The 21,024-nt window shown below is 35.4% G+C and overlaps 2 protein-coding genes across 4 annotated transcripts in view; one reads left to right on the top strand and one right to left on the bottom strand.

Moving 5' to 3' along the window:
* Positions 1–14,677, top strand: part of Acsl (Acyl-CoA synthetase long-chain) — a 27,594-nt gene extending 12,917 nt beyond the window's left edge. For 2 of the 3 annotated variants that reach the window (XM_088183310.1, XM_088183311.1), the window contains exons 3-11: positions 10,530–10,665; positions 10,744–10,959; positions 11,287–11,464; positions 11,545–11,796; positions 11,871–12,205; positions 12,270–12,711; positions 12,782–12,916; positions 13,118–13,393; positions 13,469–14,677. In XM_088183310.1, coding sequence (XP_088039436.1) covers positions 10,530–10,665; positions 10,744–10,959; positions 11,287–11,464; positions 11,545–11,796; positions 11,871–12,205; positions 12,270–12,711; positions 12,782–12,916; positions 13,118–13,393; positions 13,469–13,623 — 2,125 coding nt within the window. In that variant the 3' untranslated portion in view covers positions 13,624–14,677. Of the gene's footprint in view, positions 1–10,347; positions 10,453–10,529; positions 10,666–10,743; positions 10,960–11,286; positions 11,465–11,544; positions 11,797–11,870; positions 12,206–12,269; positions 12,712–12,781; positions 12,917–13,117; positions 13,394–13,468 lie in introns of those variants that run through there. The other variant, XM_088183312.1, reaches the window with a different exon arrangement.
* Positions 14,665–19,130, bottom strand: Spt5 (Transcription elongation factor subunit Spt5). Its single transcript, XM_088183309.1, has 4 exons — positions 18,926–19,130; positions 17,903–17,981; positions 17,697–17,825; positions 14,665–17,627 (listed from the first exon to the last, which is right to left on the bottom strand). The coding sequence occupies exons 1-4, from the start codon at positions 19,066–19,068 to the stop codon at positions 14,760–14,762; spliced, it is 3,219 nt and encodes a 1,072-aa protein (XP_088039435.1). The 5' UTR covers positions 19,069–19,130; the 3' UTR covers positions 14,665–14,759.
* Between the last annotated feature and the right edge of the window lie 1,894 nt (positions 19,131–21,024).

Here is a 21,024-nt window from a genome sequence, read left to right as displayed (position 1 = left end):
GTTTTTTTATGCCGTTTGGTTTTAATTAAGGCGTAGAAAAAAACTTGTTATTCAACAATAAAAACAAATCTATTTCATGGAAAATTACTTTGGAACCAACCTGAAAATTTTATAGGTCGTAAAATACTTATCGTAAATGCAATCTTGATCTGTACACATGTTTGTGCATGAAGATAAGGTGGTAACCACTATAGGAAATCTGTTGTTACTTGTTATATTTACGATCCTTTACTATTTTGAGTTGAAATTAATAAACTTTTCGGTAAAATAATCGTTTATTTTTGTGTCAAATAAATGTATGAAAATAAAGGAAAATTAGATGTATAAGGCCGTTATTTTATTGTAAGGGCTGTGGAGTCGTTTACAATTTTACCAGCATTGATAGCAATAAAAATAATGTCAACGATTTTCAAATTATGAAAAAATAAAACTGTTTTAAAAAAAACATTAACCTTTCCCTTACTGTGCCAAATAAATCCGCGTGTTACTGTGCTGTGTAGTATATACACATGTAAATAAGCTATTTCAAATCGTAATATTCATAAATATCGCATTAATTACTTATAGTTATGGTCAACATGTAATAATAATTAAAATTTAATTGTTGAAAATAAAAAAAGCATCGGCACGATTTTATTGCTTTTGACGTCAATTTTTGATTTCTGAGAAGTGATAATTGTTTTTGCGCCCTTCTATTGACCAAAATTATGTTTGTATACTACCTACACTCTTAATCCGTAGTAATATCCGTAAGGAAAGCTATACTATTTTTAAAATGTATGTGCAGAGAAACTATAGAGCAATATGCGACTGTCTGTACTTGTTCTTCCGCATATTTTCCTCTGAGAGATGAGTTGGCTTAGTTTGTATTTTGGACTATAATTAGTTTTAGAATTTATGTTAGGTTTGGGTTTGAACAGCAAATGAGTCATATTGAGTTCCATATACATTTTATAGCAGCGTATAATTTAATCAGTTAATAATATTTTCACTAGTAGAAATATGTATCTACTGGTGAAAATGTATTTAGACTTTACTATTGAAGATATAACTTCACTGAAAAATACACATTTACTGTGACATTTATACATCGCATGTAAATAAATAATGATTAGTATGTAAATGTATGTATCAATCATTACGTATGGAAAAATGAAATCACATGATTTTACTAGCACCTGCCAGATAAATAATATTTTCACTGGTAAAAATATATATGTATCTACCGATGAAAATGTATTGTTATATAATTTTCCTGAAACGATATGTGGCGACTGTCGACCACGAATAGTAACGCACAAAAAATGGCAATTGTCTCATTGTTAATGCCCGTAACCAAGAATGTTCACCATTAACAATGAGACAAACATCATGGCACAAGAGGGATTTCTTTTGACCACACAACACGGGTCGTTAAGAGAATCCCTTTTGTGACTAAACGGTGCGGATGCAATTAATCATCACAACAGCAAACCCTTTCCGTAGAATTCGAAAGTCGGAGCAAGCAACAACTCGCTTCCAAATATGCAACATCCGATTTCTCGAATTCTACGAAGCGACTCCAGCGATTGGCTAGGAGATCGATGCACAAGCGTGATTGGCCAGCAAGGGTGCATCCCCTAAAAGAATATAAGCCCTGACTCCGACGAGGAGACGGCAGTTGATCCGAGTTGATCCGCAGTGGACACAAGACCTTGGCAGAGAGCCCGAGGCAATCAAGCGAGACGCTGAGGCACGAGACAGACCAGACGCCAGAGAGTGGAGTCAGCGGCAAACGACAACCAGCAGCCTTCCTGAGGAACCAGCTACGCGCCCCCACCAGACACTCCTGACACCTGTTGCATGCAGCTTGAGCCATCCTGAGCATCATCAACTGCACGAACTCCGACATCACGAGAAGCGTCACGCCGTATTCGTCCATTAACAAACTTGTAAATATAAAATAATAAACAGTCTAATAGGATTCGACCAGGAGTCTCATTGGCCGCGAGGTCAACCACCCCTAGGGTTACGCTCCCTAAAGATATATTTTTAAAAATATTTTCGGGATAGATACGAAACTGCTTTTCTTTAGTATATTCTTTGAAAGAAAAGCGGTGAATTTTTGCTTTAGTAGCAAGCACATCATTTCAGATTTTTCGGGGTAAAGGGGGGCAAACTTTGTCCTGTCAGTATTCAATTTTGTTCCTTCGTCATATTTTTATCTCTTTTTCACTTACGAATAATGACGAAATGGATAGACTTCAAAATGACTCTGTTAAAAGAAACAGAGTATAGTTACACATCACAGAGAAGGAAAGGTTAAACAAAAAAGACCTCGTCTACCTAATTCATCTTTATTGACCTATTATAATGATATATGTATGTAAAAAAGTTAGTATAAAAAATAAATTAAAAAAAAATATTCCTAATATACGTTAAGTAAAATAAATAAAAACAACAAATTTAAAAATTATACTCACAATGGAAAAAGTTTATTTCATTGGCTTTATTTTGCGAGGTTGATTAAATCTTTTCCATTCGTAATTTAAACTGAATTTTATCTTCTAATTAGTCAGCTTTGATGGAAGCTCTTATATCAGATTTGATTATTTTAAGCGGATAAATAAACGTTCTTCAACATACTCGATTTTTTACGACTCCGACTTCATAGTCCTGGTTGTACGGCATACTTTTTTTTTAGTAAAATATATTTTGTTATTGCTGTAGTGGCCTTTGAGATCTATAAAAATAATTAATTGCATGAAATCTGCAATTATCTTAATTTGAAATTAAAGGAGAACATAAGTTAAAAATATTTCAATAATTAATTTCCTCTTTATGGTCCTGCCAAATTTAGTTTTAATGATACAATTTATTTTACTTTCGTTACTTAAACCCAACATGAAATATCTTTTAATATACATATGTATAAACTACAATTCGACAGACAATAGATTAACTTCGAACATAATATCCGGTATTGGGCGTGAGTTAGCGTACACGTATCTATTCAGATTCGAATGCTACGTATGCTAGTCAATTACACGCAGGTTTTGGTGATACTAATGGAGGGATCGATTTGTAAAATTTTTGATGTTTTCATCGTTTAAACTTGGCATTGAGAAATCTTGTTTGTTTTGTATGCTTACTGCAATAAACACCATTCGCGAATTCAACAACATAATTTGCGAAGTAACAATCCATCAACCGGTTTGTTACTTTGCAAATTATATAATTAAATACAAAAATCAGGTATTATTCGTTGAGCAATTTAGTTGGATCATAGTTCGCCCGAACGTGACTCTCAACTATTCGTTCGCACGTAGGAGATCGTATGTGTTTACTAATAAAAAGTGTAAACACGATCTTTTTCCTTTAAACTTTTTAGCGTATCTTAGAAGCGTCGCGTTGACCCTGGCGTTTTTCAGGCCGCGTGTCATCGGCAGATGAAAGTTGTGAAAAGAATAACACGACTTCAAAGATATTATTAATACCACAGTTTGGCTACCACGCAACGATACATAGCTGTTGGTGAAGTGGACGTAAAGTGCCAACAATGCTGGTTCCGAAAAATATTAATAGTCCAAAAAGCATATGTCTCGTAAACTGTTGATGCTATAATAAAATTTATTTAAAATTGTTGTCTATAATATATATATTTGTCTAAAGACAGGGTGAGCATTAATTTTGAGCAGGGTCCTAAAGCGTAACTTGGTTTAGATTGATTCGATCGTTTTTTTTTTTTATCTTTTTGAGAGATAAATGAAATCATTTTATTCAAAATTTTTTATTAATATTTGTAATATGTGTGCTTCACTCTGAATGCAAACGACGACAATCTTCGTTGTCAATTAATAAATAATTCAATAAAATATTTTTTTATGGACAGTCAAAAAGGGTTTAAATTCGAATATAATAAAATCTTATCTTCAGATCCTACTATATTTCAGCTGCTAATCAGCGGCACGCTTAAATTTATGCCTTATCATTTTATTTACACGAATTGATGTAATATTTTTGCAATTTTATATATAAATAAACGAGTGTATTTATAACTATCGCTATATAATAATATATTTATGTATTCATTCGTTGACCTTCTGAGTATATATACTTTTATGAACATAAAGTTACGCTCATCTCATTAAATATTGCATGATATAAATGCATTTAAATTATTCATGTATCGTATCTAGTTTAAACGGATTAATTTGATCCGAGATTAGTAGTATATTATCCGGTAAATTATTTATAATTTATAGAATACAATAAAGATTAAAAAGGCGCTTGCGTAACAGAAGATTAACTGTAACGAGTTGCCGTGCAAAAATGTAATCCGAAATCATGCGATCGATCGCTATCTAATTTGGCTAATTGTATATTATCGTAATACTGCAATTATTGTTAAAAATCTATATTGAGACAGTTCATTTATGCAAGTGCATGTGCACCTACCCGTGTTTGTGCCCCCCCTTATTCGGGTCAATCGATATAGATGTGTGCTCGCGATATGCACAACGTATGCTCATTTTTATAACGAAAACGTTGCATTTATCTGCATCGACTGATATGCGTATGCACTGGAGTAGCTGCAATGTTATTAAATATTTATCTAAAATGGCAGTGTTTATTCTGTGAGAAAGGAGAACCTGCTTCTGAAATTCATCATTGACTTGTTTTCGTGTAAAGCTCGAATAAGCTAGAGATGGCCATCCGTCATCACTGATGAACTCATTGAAAGAACTAAAGAAAAAAAATTTAGAATAATATTTAACCGGTTGAGCGGTATCGCCGTACATGTACGGTGGTCGATCTTTCACAGTTTTAAAATAAAATGACAATTTACCCTGTTAGCTGATGTTTGAAAGAACTTGGTGTGTCACCTAATCATCGTTCTAAACTTTGAAACGTTTTATTTTTGATAAACGTGTTCATTTATCATTATGAAGTTGTGTCAACGTGTTTTATTATGAATGAAACCGCGTGTGGTCTCATTTATGCATCCGTTGCTAATTTTCTAAGGAACTGATAATAATTATTATGAGGTTGCTTTTGGGTCAATGTTATCGCTCGTTATGATTAGTCAGCGTCTTTTAATCTATTGAACAACTGCGCTTTGTTGTATGTATTGATCGTTCATTGACGTTATTCTAAGTTCATATTCGCAAAGCGTTATTATGCAACGGTAGTTCGAATGAAAATGTTAGACATACGTTACCCGAGGCAACTTTCTCGACGTTTCTGATTTGGTCGTTGGAATTTTTGTTTTGATTGACCTATCGTTGATAATGTACGTTCCTATAGAACAGGTGTGTAGGACCTTTTGCTATCACACTTCTTCAGATAATGATGTAACTCTTTCGATATGTATTTGATACCGTAATATTCGTTATTCACAATAATTGTGAACCACGTTTAATTTAGTATTTCGGTGTGTCATGTTCCATTTATCAGCATTTCTTCAGTGGTGGTATATAACAGTTATTCTACTCGGTATATTATATTAATCTTAAATAAAAACACTGAATGTCTAAATATATATTTAGGTTTAGAAATAAAAAAAAATAAATGAGCAAAAATGTTCCATGAAACCAGGAAAGGGAGAGGGGCAGAAGGGGACATATGCTCCTGGGCGCAATATTGAGGGGCGCGCCAAAAGTTGGTAATAAACCATAATCAAACAATATATTTGATTTTGCCAGGAATCACATGGCATTATTTGTAAACTGTGACAACCATCATTTAAATTTGGCTAAAACACTTACCCACGCAAGATCTAGTAATGGACATTTTTTTTAGAAGAGTTGAAAGCATAAACACGTTCTTTATCGTTCTACTATTCGCTGGGAAGAATTAAAAAAGCTTTACCACTTACAGTACAATTTAAAAAATTTAGTATTTCGATTTCATTAAGATTCGTAGAATTTCATTAAATGACGTGCATATTTTTGGACACATTTAAGGGGTCCTTGTTTAGAATTTACGTCAAAAACCATAAAATCGTACCGTCGCAGTAGAAACGCTCGTTTATGTAGCGTTTATATTAATACTTTTTATAACAATATTATGACTTACAATAAGTGAGAATCAAATGAAGCATATCTAAACCAAATTTTGATCAATAGGAGAGCGCAAAAATAGTTATCCCTTCTCAGAAGTCAAAAATCCACGTCAAAAGCAATAAAATCGTGCCGTCGCCGACCCGATTTTATTGCTTTTGACGTGAATTTTTATTGACCAAAATTTGGTTTGAATATAATTTGACCAATGCTCTCATATACCGATAAGGATAGCTATCATATTTATAAAACATAATGTAATATCCAAGTGCAGACAAAATATGGAGCAATATGTGAGATGCGATGTCTATCTGTACTTCTACCGCTTATTTTCCCCTGAGAGTTGAGTTTGTTTAGTTTGTATTTAGGACTTGACCATTAGGGCTTAGTTAATTTGTGTGTGATGCCAGGAATAGTTTTAATTGATGCAGATCTTTCAGTAGAGAATAAAATCATACGTGTTACGAAAAACATACTTGACCGATTGCAACGAGAAATAACAGTTTTTAAGACTAAAAGACCTAAATAAAAAGTTTGGACTTCTGCTGGACATAGAAACTCTTCTTTCTAAAATTGATGAAAATAAACTGCGTCAAAATTGCATAAATTTTACGAATTTTAAAGACACGGACGTCGATGGAAAGAATTTTTCCCCAGAAATAAAATGCTGCTTACTATTCGTAATGAAGTGTTACCAAAAGCTCATTTGGATCTTCTTACTTGTATTGTGTCATATTCAGATGATATATTTACAAATCTTCCCATTTGCCTGCATATCATTTAAACTGTTGCAGAATCGATTGCAAGTCGTGAACGATCATTCAAAAAGTTGAAGCTTATTTTGACATATTTGCGAGCTTCAATGGGACAAGATCGTTTTAGTAATTCTTCCAAATAAAAAATCCGAAGATTTACCTTAGGTTAATGCATAAACAATTCGTTTTACGGAACAAAGTATTTATTTAAATGCACATGTCTCTCAAAATAATATCCTGTTAAATAGAACCCTTAAAAACTGATGTGTTTTTGTGATTAAGTGTCATTTTAAAAAAAAAAATTCCTTCTGATTTTAGCGTAATTCTGTAGTAAGGCGTTTTAAACGATTTTAATACTCATCCATCGGCAATTCTCAACTGTATTTTAATTAGTAATAACTAAAATTATGGCATTGTAAAGGTTAATACCCAATCATACGAACAAATTTCTACTCATTATGTTGCCTGTTAATACAGGTGTCCACGACCATATCCGTCTATAACAGTCAAAAACGTAATAAAAAAGCACATTCGCACGACTTTTTATGATGTTCCACCACTGTTATGGGACGTCTACTGACGTCAACTGTTTTATGAGATTTAGGGAGATCATATTGAAGAAATAATTGAAGGAAATATAATGCCATCTCTGGTTAAAATATAAAAAAAAATATAACATTTGGGTTTTATATAATATGTTGGTTTTTATTGCTGCTCTCCCATACAAACTACGCGCATCAGTGTTGCGAAAAAACATGTGAAAAACTCCCGGATTGCGAGTAACTTCCGAATTTTTTTATCACTTGACGTCATTGAATAAGTTAGTTTTAATCTTTCTTTTGTTGTGACCGTTGCGTTTCTATTATTTTTTTTTGTGTATTTTTAATTGTTTCAACTTATAATTATATGAATTTTCAATAGTGACTTTATATTATTAAAAATATTTTTTCTAAAAATAGACAATTTTAAATAGTCGACAGATTGATATGTGAGGATAAAGAGACTATTTCTCTAAGAATGTACACCATTATCACTTATTTTTTTAACTTTTACCCCAAATATATGTTCATATGTTTTAAAAACAATTAGATTTCTCGATATATGAATATCGGGCAAAAAGATAACGTCTGTAAAATAATTATTTTTTTGTATTTATCTGTAGCATAGAAAGGGTTTTAAAGACGTTAAAAATATTTTGGAACTTTATTTAACGAAAATAAAATATCTCAAACATTTGCGCTTTGAGGTTATTTTAACAAATACAGTATGAAAAAATAAATATTTATTTTTTTCATACTGTATTTGAGGTTCCTAAGTCTGAAAAATCTTCCGAACTTAGCGGAGAATCGGCTAATTTTCATGGAAATGCTCATCAGTGCTCGACGGACGATTCATAATATCGCGGAAACGGGATTATTTCATAACTTTGTCGCCCAATGACGTAATAAAACCAAATTTCCTCTAATGGGGTACCGCAAAAAATCACACTATCCGTAATGATGTGAACGATCGGTCGTCTTGAACCGTTGCTAAAAATGGTTGTGTGTACCTTGCTGTGCTTTGGAGGCGAAAACATACAACTATTATTTTTTTCTCAATAGTATTCACGTAATCACGGATAATAGGGCTGAATTGGAATAAATAAAAACAGTAGTAATTTTAGAAATAAATTATATAAAAAAAAAAAACACTTAGAGCAAGGCAATGATTATATTAATTAAAATATGTATATGAGATGAAATAAAACGATGAGATATTAATCTTGGGAACAACAAACCAATACAGCCATGTGCTGTTGAAAATTAATAAACTGTATTTTACGTATCGGCGCGGCGGTTCGAAAACAGGCAACAGCAACGGTGTAATTCGTGAAATGTATAATCTCGGATTCAGCTACCTGTCGTCCCATTCCATAGCATTATGCACCGACCACTTGTTTTTGTATTTGTTACCGATATTATTCAGCTTCGTTTAAATGTTTTTTTAAAACCGTTTGAAGTCCATTCGGGTACAGTAATTCAACGCCGATGATAAAAAAATCGTTAAAATATTAGAAACTCACAAATAAATCAATTAGTTTTAAAAGCTTTTAGCAAGCTCTTGTCATATTTTTTATGGTTCTTGACGATTCGTTTTCGTAACTAGCTAATAGATTTGTTTGTTATTGAGTCGCTTCTGAGTCTGAAAATATACTTTGTGGCCCACATTCAAATTTATGATGTATTAATATGTACTACAATTGCGAAATTTTAATAATGCATCGTTTTCATCGATTTTTAAGTTAAATAAAAAATGACGCGCATTAGACTAAACTTACATAAATTGTATTAACCATGCCTTCCAATCGATTTCTCACGACCTATTTTATTCTGTTTGAGCTGCTCGAATGGTAGTCGGCGACATCAATGCGTTTTTAGCGAGCTTTTTCGCGTCAAGTTGTTTTGTTTTTAAGCGTCATGCTTCCCTAAAGTGGGGGATCATCAATTTCCCCAGAAATTGCGACGTGTGAACCAGACGCGATCATTTTCTCATACCGGTTTTCGACCCGACGTACATCCGAGACCTCTCAGGAGGTATAATAAAATGCGAGGTCCAAGGCCGCTCGCGGACTTGTCAGCTGGTGTATGCGTTTTTTCGTACGAAAATCGCGATTGAGTTATATATACATTTTTTTCCGCAAAATCGTGCGACCTTTGCGCAAATCGCCTATCACATCCGTCTGACAGATAAAGCGTGTTTTTGAACGTTTGTACTTTAGATCTCTTTTTCATGTTAACGTGTACTCGCTAATCGACACTACAAAGTCTTTTTCCTTAAATTATATTTCGAAAAAGCGGTCTAATTCGGAATCCATTCGTCGAGACTTTGGACCACTTGAACTTTGCATCTCATTAGGGAGGTTACGAAACGGGGTCGTTTCTCGTCACCAGTTCGCGACCTCGACCCACTGACTGAATAATTGCCGGTGCTTCTCGCCCTTCAGAAGATTCTGGTGCTTCAAGGGAGGGCATAGATAAATGGTGTGCGAGGTGTCCTAGGTACCGGTTATATTATAACCTTTTTTATGGTTTCTTTACATATTTATATATGTACATATATAAATGTAATTTATTTGAATAATCGTTTATCATTCAAATGTTTTATCGAACTGAAACAAATAAAATCAAGCAATCAATAATTGGTCACGTGACACCCGTTACTCGATGGAGTTTGGTAGTTTCCATTATGGCACTGCTTGATTTTGTCTAAATAAAACTAGTTTTATTCTCAGATATATACACATTTACATAAAAATGATTTTAAAATTTCATGATTTTACTTAAATGTAAGTTACCGCCACTTTTTATTTATTTATTTAAAATATGATCATCACTACGTGACCCAAATGTGCCACGATATTGATTCCAAGTGTCACTTATATTAAAACTAATTGAAGATCTCAAAGAGAAGACGCGTTTGTATTTTATTTATTTTTTATTTAAAAATGTGAAGGTATATGTATTATATATTATATATATGTATATGGCATAATAGATTGTAACATTATGATAGTGATAAATTTGCGATAAGCTATTTTTTGGCACAAAAGGCAATGTTAAGTTTGCTTACGAGTTAGTGGTGCTTGTGACTCTGTCCAAGATGCGGACCTCCAGCTTGTGAGTGTCGGCGGTGGATAATTTTATTGAACACATGTCGACTTCTAAATCTAATCGATTGCTTTTTATCGTTTCAGTCCGGAGAGCCTATTGGTGTCGACAGCAATCGGCGCCATCAGGGTTATCGTATTTGTGTACGATATTCTCTCGTTCCCGGTGCATTTGATGCTGCAGCGACCATGGCAGAAACGCGCATTGTCAAGAAGAGTCAAGGTTAGCTTTTATATACATAATATATAATAAACTGGTTGCATTATCGGTGTGCTTAAATAATGTTTTAATTTGATTCAGGCCACCGTCACGAAATTGGACGATCAATCTATTCTGATCAAAGGAAACGCTCCACCGAGCAGCTCTACCGTTTGGTTGGAACGAGAAAAGGTAGACACTATGGAGAAAATGTTAAAGACCATCTTAAAGGCGCACGGCGAGCGCAGATGTCTCGGAACACGTCAGATACTAAACGAGGAGGATGAAATGCAACCGAATGGAAGGATATTCAAAAAGGTATGATTGAATATTTTTAAATGCTATTGTATACTTTTCAAGCATATATAGGTGCTTTAAATGCTCCACTCATGACGTTGCGGGAGAAGCATTCGTCTTTCGAGACTTGATTTATTTATTTTGTAATTTAAGTCGCTAAAAGCAAGAAAGATTTTTGCCATAAAATGTTTGTGTTTCAAAATTACTTAGCAGCATAATAATAACTAATTGCTTCTTTTTTCACTGTCTTTTTAATTGATTAAAATGATTGTGCTACAACTGGCATAAAAAAATACACCTAATAAATTATGTAATTACATAGTACTTATTTTTTAAATTTGTTTTCAGTACAACATGGGCGACTATATTTGGAAGAGTTTTGTTGATGTTGAACGATTGGCAAAACATTTTGGCAACGGTCTTCGCGAGCTCGGACACAAGCCTAAGGAAAACATCGTTATTTTTGCTGAAACTAGGGCCGAATGGATGATTGTTGCTCATGGATGTTTCAAACAGAGCATTCCAGGTTTGTAAAATTTAAATTTATTTGGATTTTATTCGTTTTTAGTGTCTATTAAATTATTTAATCACTCGATTATCTTTCAGTTGTGACGATTTATGCAACTTTGGGCGACGAAGCTATCGCTCATGGCGTTAACGAGACAGAAGTGACAACAATCATCACATCTCACGATCTATTGCCGAAATTTAAGAACATTCTTGCCAAAACTCCTAAAGTCCATACTCTGATTTACATGGAAGACCAGATCAAGACCACAGAAACTGACGGATACCGAGATGGAGTTAAAATCATCGCCTACAACAAAGTCATCGAGATGGGATCAAAATCTACAATTGGTGAGTTTCGTTTTATTCATCATTTATGATATTATTTAGGCAATGTGGTATTAAATGTTTATTTTTATACTTAGCCGCCGTACCGCCCAGTCCGAAAGACACAGCCATCATCATGTACACCTCAGGATCTACCGGCATTCCGAAAGGAGTAATTCTATCTCACTACAATTTGATCAGCACTCTTCGCGCCTTCGGCGATGCACTTCCAATTCTTCCCTCCGATATTCTGATGGGATTCTTACCGTTGGCTCACGTATTCGAACTTTTGGCTGAAAGCATGTGCTTGCTCGCTGGCGTACCGATAGGCTATTCAACACCGTTGACAATGATCGATAGCTCCAGCAAGATCAAGCGCGGTACAAAAGGAGACGCCACAATCCTCAAACCCACGTGCATTACCACAGTTCCGGTATGTATAATGATATGATAATTTTTTCGAAGATGAACAGTATGATGATAATAATTATTTACAGCTCATCATGGACAGGATATCGAAGGGAATCACCGATAAAGTGTCAAAGGGAGGAGCTTTCCAATACGCCTTCTTCAAATGGGCTTACGTCTACAAAGAGAAGTGGATGAAACGCGGATATGACACCCCTCTGCTGGATAGAATCGTGTTCAAGAAAGTATCGAAGATCTTAGGAGGACAGCTGCGCATCATGGTCGCCGGCGGAGCACCTCTGGCCCCCGACACCCACACTCAAGTCAAAATCTGCTTGTGCTGCAATGTTATCTCTGGATACGGATTGACTGAAACCACATCGTCAGCTACAGTAATGGACATCAACGATAGATCTACCGGCAGAGTCGGCCCGCCCAGCTCCACTTCCGAAATCAAGCTCGTCAATTGGGAAGAAGGCCACTACAGGGTGACAAACAAGCCGTTCCCTCAAGGAGAAATCATTATCGGAGGTAAGATTCATTTAAATTTGATTATATATATTAGATAGTAATGTGCCGACTAACAAAATGCTCGTTTTAGGATCAATTGTATCTGAGGGTTACTATAAATTGGATGGAAGCAGGTGTGCTGATTTCATCGAAGAAGATGGTAAAAGATGGTTTAAGACTGGAGATATTGGAGAAGTTCACACCGACGGATGCATTAAAATTATAGGTAAATAAAAACTGCTTTACTCCTTGTATTGCTTATCATATATCATGTGTAATTTTATGGCTTCTCTTTTATACATGCAGAAATGTAGAGCAAGTTAGATTTATCTGTTGACTAGTATTGTTCTTTATAAAAAGTTTTTTTTGCCGATGTGATCTGCTGTTTTGTTTAATTTTTAATAACGTTATTTTTGTTCTATTTTAGATCGTAAGAAGGATCTAGTTAAATTACAAGCGGGTGAATATGTAAGCTTAGGAAAAGTGGAAACTGAATTGAAAACATGTCCAGTTGTGGAAAACATTTGCGTATACGGAGACTCGACGAAGACGTACACGGTAGCGCTCGTCGTTCCCAATCAACCTCATTTGGAAGAATTGGCAAGCAAAATCGGACTCTCCGCACTCAAATTTGAACAACTGTGCGAGAGTACTGCGATGGAACAAGCCGTCGTCAAAGAACTGGCGGAACACGCTAAGAAATGTAAGAATTCGTACAGATTTATAATAATTTATTCCGTTAAATTGTATTATTGATAAATTTTATTTATTTATAAAGGTAAATTGGAAAAATTCGAAGTGCCGACGGCTGTAAAACTAGTGACCGAAGTGTGGTCGCCTGATATGGGTCTCGTGACGGCCGCTTTCAAACTGAAGCGCAAAGATATCCAGGAGAGGTATCAAGGTGACATCAACAGGATGTACGCCTCTTGAAAGTAGGCTTTCAGCAACCGCTAACCGGGTGCGAGGGATGCTTTATAAATTTTAATCCAGTATTTCCATGAATGAATATTTTAGGACGTTTTTATTTATACCTTCAAATTTATGTGATTGTGTAATCGACTCGTGTATATTTTGTCAGCCTTTGTGTGCGAATTCGTTCGCTTTGTTGCGCAATCGATATTGCGATGGTGAAAGTAAAGAGATACGCTGTCCCTTCATGTTGAAATTATTGCATTTAGTAGATAAATCAAGGGGAGGAACTGTTGTTACACACGATGGTGCTGCTAATTTAACGTGTCCGTATTCCTATGTTATATAGATTAGTTTTGTATTCAAAGTTTTATTTGAAAGCCTTTTTCCGTTCTTAATTATTTCATAAGTAGCAAACGAGAAAATATACGTACGACAATATTTTAGCTACACAAATCGAGCACTGAATATAATTATTTTAATATATTATGTGAATTTTATTATTATCGTGTCAATCTCGTACGTTTCCTATTTGTTATTTTTTATTTAATATAAAAAATGATTTCCATGTATATGTACGAATATGAGAATTATATAAATAAATTTATAGGAAATTTGTATGTAAATATTTGTTTATAATAATGAAAATAAAATCATTTTTTTTATTTCATTCGTAGCAGTAAGACTGATTTAGATAACGCATTCTACCGTTCGTGAGTTTTTAGATTTAAGTTCTTAAATTTTAGTCGCTACGATTTATTATTATAAATTTTTATTTAGTCGATAAAAAAACAACGGTTGAGGTGTTGTATCTAGTTCACTGTACATTACGAAGCACTGCTCTTTCATAATAAATGGCAATAATCAATTTAAATTTATTATTTATTGTTTGTGATTGATATATTTTATAATTTTTTTAATAGCGCACATAGCTTGTTTTTATTATTACATGATATATATATATATACATAAAATATTATTGAAATGAGATGTTTTGTATTTTATAATGATATAAATTTTGCGCTCAGTATGTGAGAATGAATGTTACAAATAAAATTTGTATTAATACAAAAAACATTTTTATTATTTCACTGACCTTAAAATACAAAGGACAAACATTATGTTACATTGAGGTGAAACGTTTCATGCGATATATTTTAATTACTATGATTATCTTTCATCTTGCATAAGTAACGTAAATGCAACATAGTGACTTCGCCGTTGTTGAATTTGACTACGCCATCTTGCGTATCGATAGACATGAGCTGCCCGACCGATTCCCGATAATCTCCCATGATGACTTTAACAGTGTTTCCCTTTTGCGGAATGACCGGTTCTAAATTATCGGCGACAATGTTAACGATTCGTCCTTCTTTAGGCAAGGAAATCATGCACATTCCGCCCGATATGCTTTTGATTTCACCTATATGGCCGCCCAATCCTGAATGAGAGTCCTTAACTCGCACTTCTATACCCGTAGTTTGCCATTCTCCTAATGGCAAAGCTTCTAAGCCTGCGCTAGGAGTGGACGGATTATATGGCGATCGTGGTGCACCTCCCGGAGAATAACTGACTGGACTCGGAGTGCCGAGATATCCCGACGGATAACCCGAAGGACTAGGGCTCTGCTGATAAGGACTGTACGAAAGATCCGATCCGTACATCGTTCCTGGGGTTTGAGGAGTATAAGGACCTCCGGCTTGATAAGCCGAAGTGCTCGGATTGTAACCGGGGCTCGCTGAAGTATCGTCCAGGTTATACGAATCGTGATCGGTGCTACGAGCCGGCGTGTTTGTAATATTTGGATCCCAATCTCCCTGATTGGGCGTTCTGCTTCCGTCGTGCGAAGGCGTGGCCGAGCCGTAATGAGGTGTTCTAGAACCGACTTCGTACGAGGGCGTTTGAGATCCATGCATCGGCGTCTTGTTTCCGTCTCTGTAATGAGGCGTGGTCGATCCGAATGTGGGCGTACGTCCCGGAGTACGATTGTAAGATGAAAATCCACCATCTTTCGACGGAGCTCCGTCTTGAACGATGTGATCTCGGTTTACGGATATAGTTTGGCAGTGCGTATGTAATTCGACTCTCACAGTGGCTTCCGTGACGTCTCTCACGATACCGACGTTTCCTTTATAAGGACCGCTCGTTATTATGATAGTGTTACCTATCAATTCCCTGTCTCGTGACATACCTCCTCTAAAACCGCCTCTACCTCGCCCTCTGCCGCCTTCGCCCCGTCCAGACGGATGCATCGGAGACTGAATACGAGGAGACATGAAGCCCAAACTGTTTGAATTATTATTCGACGAAGAACGATTACCGCCTGCTAATTGTAAATGTCTCGTTTTACAAACGAAAATACCTCCATTGTCCAAATACGTTCTCGATTGAAGAAAAGCGAAATTTCTGTATAAATGTTTTATTTCACCGTCGCGACCGGAATGAGGTCCATCGACGACTTTGACGATATCCTTCTTTTGAATGTTATTCTGTTCCGAATCGATCGATTGAGTGAATCGATTCTCTCGTTTCTTCTGTAAAGCTTGAGGTTTACACTCTATGACTTTACCTTGCATACCTAAAACGTGAAAGTTTTCCTTCTCCAATCGGACTATGACGCCGACCGTTTGAGGATCGAGTTGTACCATGTCACCCCATTGGAACTGACCCAGAGAATCGACACCCGTAGCCATATCGGAACACAGTTGTAAATCTCGTGTCAAGACTTCCAATTCGTGCATCGTGAGATCTGATACGAGAACGGCTCTGTGCGGCTCCACTCTGACAATGAGACCCGTGTCTCCTTCGTATCTTCCGGCCAATACTTTAACGTGATCACCTTGTTTGAAATACTTCTTTAACTCGTTAGGGCTAAAATTCAACTCTTCTTTAAGATCGTCGTGTTTCGGTATCACCGTAATCATCGCACCGTCGATCGCAGTAATCCGACCTTGAAGATTCACCAAATCTCCGCTGCAAACTTCAACATTGTCTCCCATCGAAAATGAATGAGCGCTCGACGGATCGTCTTTAGACGGCGCAGCCAACTCGATATCGATTCCTTCGGGTTGTTCCTCAAAACGTTCCAATTCAGTGAGCGTAGGTTTGACTCCTTCAGATAATATGGCAGACATGGTGAAATTTTTATATAAGAATCCCTTTCTAGAATATCTGTTTCCTTCAAATATAAGGAAATCACCATCGGACGTGACTTCTCCGCCGATAGAGCGAATTGCTTCCGGATCGAAAGGCTTAGCCGCGGGACGCCGTTTCTTTTTACGTTTTGCTGCATCGGATTCGCTCTGTACCGTCCTTAGAGCTCCTCTCAATCGAGTGTAGTCGATTCGAGGCAATAACTTTAAATGTACTTGATTTTGAGCCAAATCGACATAATCAACTTGAGCTATATCGTCTCTATATAAACCTCGTTTTAAACGAACCCATTGCTTAGATTTTAAACCGGACTGTTCTTTAACCACTCTAAGAACGTCCGTCATTTCTTTGATGGGTACCATTTCCTGTTTCCAGATGCCCATACGTAAATTACCGACGTTCGTAATGGCAGCTTTGACGTACGACTGTTTAAAAGATTCTATATAAATATAACCTTTCAAGCCTTCGGGTGCTATGGCGGATTTGATCTTGAGAGGCTCTTCGGAATATTGGTATGCGATACACTTCCGCATCAATAATAAACAAGTGACCTTTTCTTCGCCGATTTTGCATTTGACCATCCATAAATTAGGATCTTTTATGCCGGGCAAGAGGGTCTGTTGAGTGATTTCGTCGGACATTTCTTCTCCGCCGTCTCCGAAGTGACGTGCAGCGGCGGATTCGTCAGCATACTTGTTCCTCAAATATTCTTCTATTTCGTCTTCTCGCTGCGAGTCCCACAGAGAAGTTCCTCTACGTCTTCCTTCAATTTCGCGAGCGGTGGGACCGTGTTCGTCGATTTCGTTTCCGACGATACCCATCTCTTGCGCGCCTTCTTCCCATTCGTCTTCTTCGTCGACCTCATCATCCACCTGTTTTAAAAAAGTATACAATTAAACATCGGTATTATTTAATACAAATTTAAATTAAAAATAAGGTACCTCAGCTTCGTCAATAATAAAACCGCCAAATCTATCATTCCTTTTCTTTTTTCTGGGACGATCATTATCTTCATCTTCTTCTTCGTCGTATTCCGAATCCAATTCTTCTCCTTCGGGTTCTTGTTCTTCCTGTGTAAATAAAGAATTATTATAAATGAATCATATTACTTGTATAAGGTTAAGCATATAATTTTAAACATATTTACTTCAACTTGTTCATCAGCAGAAGCTTCTTTTGCTTCATCTTCTCTGTTATTGCTGCGATCAGATTCTGCAGATCGGGATCTATAAAATTGATAGAATAATAAATGTATGAAAATTTTCTTGTTATTATAAATCGGTAAATTTAAATAATTAAAATCCATTTTTTTCAGGGCTTCGAACTGGACCAATAATTAAAAAAAAACATTATTTTGTCGGAACGAAAACCAGAGCTGAACTAAAAATAAATATCAATACTTGTTCAATAAAATAAAATTACGAAATATAAAAATAGTCTTTGCAGATCTATTTCTTCCGCTATTGCCTAAACACGTGGAATATATTTAATAATTTTATTACAAGATACCACAATCACTGTCAACGGCTGACTGCCGGCCCGGTTCTTGTGTGAGTTTCAGTATAATTCGATACATCACACTCACAGTTGTAGTGAGCGCGACCGGCGACAACCTAGAATCAACCTAGTCGGGCCGGCGCTAGATAGATTCATCCGGCACGTCTGAAATGGTAAGTACTAGCCCATACAACACCACCCATACTATACGGCGCCGGCCGAATCCATCCGACAAGTGTGAAGCTACACAAACTCTATATAAATTTAGATACTAAAATGTACTTTTACACTTTCACTTACTGCATATTATAATGAGTCACATTTTAAGTAACTCGGGTCAATATATATAACACGTGTATAAATTTATGAATCTTTGAGCGGTAAAGGTGAAAAATGGATTTGAATATTTATAAATCTGATGGGTAAAGCTAATTAGTAGCAAAATATATTAATATTTATGAATAAAACGAATATTAGTTTATTGATTTATTTTATATTCAATTTTGAGACTCTAGGAAGTGTCTCTGGTTCCAGAAAGTTGAGGTTTTTAAAATTTCAGTGCCATGTCACCAAACAACAGGACAGAATCGATATTCAGAGGTTCTCTGGTGGTCTGTCGACCCGGAACAGGACCTTAAACGTAAATAGGTAATAAAAGTGTGAAATAGCTAGCCTGGATCTGCTTCTTGAAGGCGAGCGCGAAGCGCTACGAGACCTGCTTACGGATCGGGACCTAGACCTGGAGCGTGAGGGCGACCTCGAGCGTCCGCCCTCGGACCCGCTCCCAGACATGACGCTACCTTCCGAGTCTGACATGATTGCGAAGAAAAACGCAACCAGACGGACTCGTCGCCGCTGTCCGCTCGCTTCCTAACAGTGCCGTTCCGTTGGTTCGATGTAACGATGACGTTACTCGTAATAAAATTTCTTTACAATTGGGGTAATATTGAACATCGCTATAAAAATACTTTATATTTATAGGCGTTTTTGTTACCGAAATTTTAAATGTCACTTTACGATAAAAATCGATATTATGATTTCAGAGAGGAAGTAGGGATGGCCCACAGCATGCGTGTGAATGCCAATTATCTTCCCCAGCAAATATTTTATGTTAACGAGACATTTATACCAAAAAATGAAATGCTCAATTTAGTGTCACTCAAAGAAAAAATTCGTGGTATCAATAGCAAAAATGCACTTGAAACAATATTGCACAATGCTGGTATATCCCTTAACCATTTCACACGCGCACCTGCACGGATGTAGGAATTCAGAAATATCCATTACACGCGGTGTCGAGCCCGTGCGGGAATATGAAAATCGTATTTAAACGCAGTTCCACATATAAACGTGATTGTATTTGTCATTATACTCGGCTTCCGAGTATATGCGGGTATCCCGGCATTTCGTTACAAGTAGAAAAAAGGGTCACTTTTTTTAGCTGTGAAGTCATAAATTAGACAAATACAATGCAGTGTGCTATACACATTTTTCCCCTTGAAGTATTTCTCAATTGCAATAGATAGGATGGAGACAATAAAATAAACTGAATGAATAGGTAGGTAGCAAAGCCAGCAGAACATATTCAAGTTTTATTTTTATAATAATTTGACACACTTTTATTACTATATTACTCCATATTTCTTTGAATTTATAGAACGCAATATGATTTCGTCTTCAAAATACAATATGATGTGTCTTCAAAATACAGATATCTTTAGTCCATACGAACGCAATATGATGTGTCTTCAAAATACAGATATCTTTAGTCCATTGTTTATAAAAACCCAATAGGGTTTATTCCATTTTTTTATTATTGCTTGCGATTTTTTAGAAATGGTGGAGAAAATATTTATAGTTACAGAATATCACATCCTGTTGAAAATAGGAATAATATACTGGAAATAGGTTGAGAAAATATATATCGTTAGTTTGTTTAGTATTATATATAATGTATAATTCGTTCCAATATACACGCATAAATTATTTGAAGTTTCATTAACTTATTTTTTTATGTATAAGGATGTTTTTGCAACGGGGATGGTAACGTGTGACAATTAGACACAGATAGAGCCACTGCAGTAATGTTTTTTATTGAATTATGAAGTTGTTTACATGTTTACGCGTCCGAATCGCCTGAAGATTGCCAGTGGAGGGAATAATCGTCACGTCAGTGCTATTCAAGTGCTGCCAAGTTTTGGCCATAATAAATCTAGACTCCCACACGGTGAAAGAATACTAATAATACTTATTGGTTTTATTGAAAATTATATTTATTATTACAAGAATATTTTTGATCGGGTACTGCGACGTATTATTTTACATCGGTGCTAGCAAAAAATATCTTTCTAGCAAATTTCTCAAATTTCCCATGGTCTAATAATAATCAGAATAATAATAATAATTTTTTTCATTTGAGAAGTCACAAAAGATTTGAAAATTCAAGCCTGTTTTTTATTGTAAGTGTAATTAAAAAAAATATTATTTTCTTTTTATTAAATTAAAAATAAAAATATTTATCATATTATTCTTTTTCCAATATTTATGCCTATGTGTAAATAATATGCGACTCGGTATAATAATAATAATAATAATAATTCATAATAATAATAATAATAATACTTATTTATAATAATAATAATAATTATTATTATTTATAATAATAATAATAATTATTCATAAGTTAATAATATTTTGAGCACTATAAATTTATTAAAAATTAATTAAAATACATTTTTATTGTATAGACATGGTCAGCGAATAACGCATCTC

Source organism: Plectrocnemia conspersa, unplaced genomic scaffold, assembly GCF_051122295.1.
Source record: "Plectrocnemia conspersa isolate PC_06_02 unplaced genomic scaffold, ASM5112229v1 ptg000003l, whole genome shotgun sequence".
NCBI lineage: Eukaryota > Metazoa > Arthropoda > Insecta > Trichoptera > Polycentropodidae > Plectrocnemia > Plectrocnemia conspersa.
The sequence above is the reverse complement of the archived record's forward strand: the minus strand, read 5'-3'. Positions and strand labels throughout refer to the sequence as shown.

Bases quoted from the DNA above. Each gene is read 5' to 3' on its own strand.
- Spt5 (XM_088183309.1), bottom strand. From the start codon at position 19,068: ATGTCAGACTCGGAAGGTAGCGTCATGTCTGGGAGCGGGTCCGAGGGC. The intron at 17,826-17,902 runs GTAAATATGTTT...TTATTTACACAG, and splicing joins CTGCTGATGAACAAGTTGAA to GAAGAACAAGAACCCGAAGG. The intron at 17,628-17,696 runs GTACCTTATTTT...TTTTTAAAACAG, and splicing joins TTATTATTGACGAAGCTGAG to GTGGATGATGAGGTCGACGA.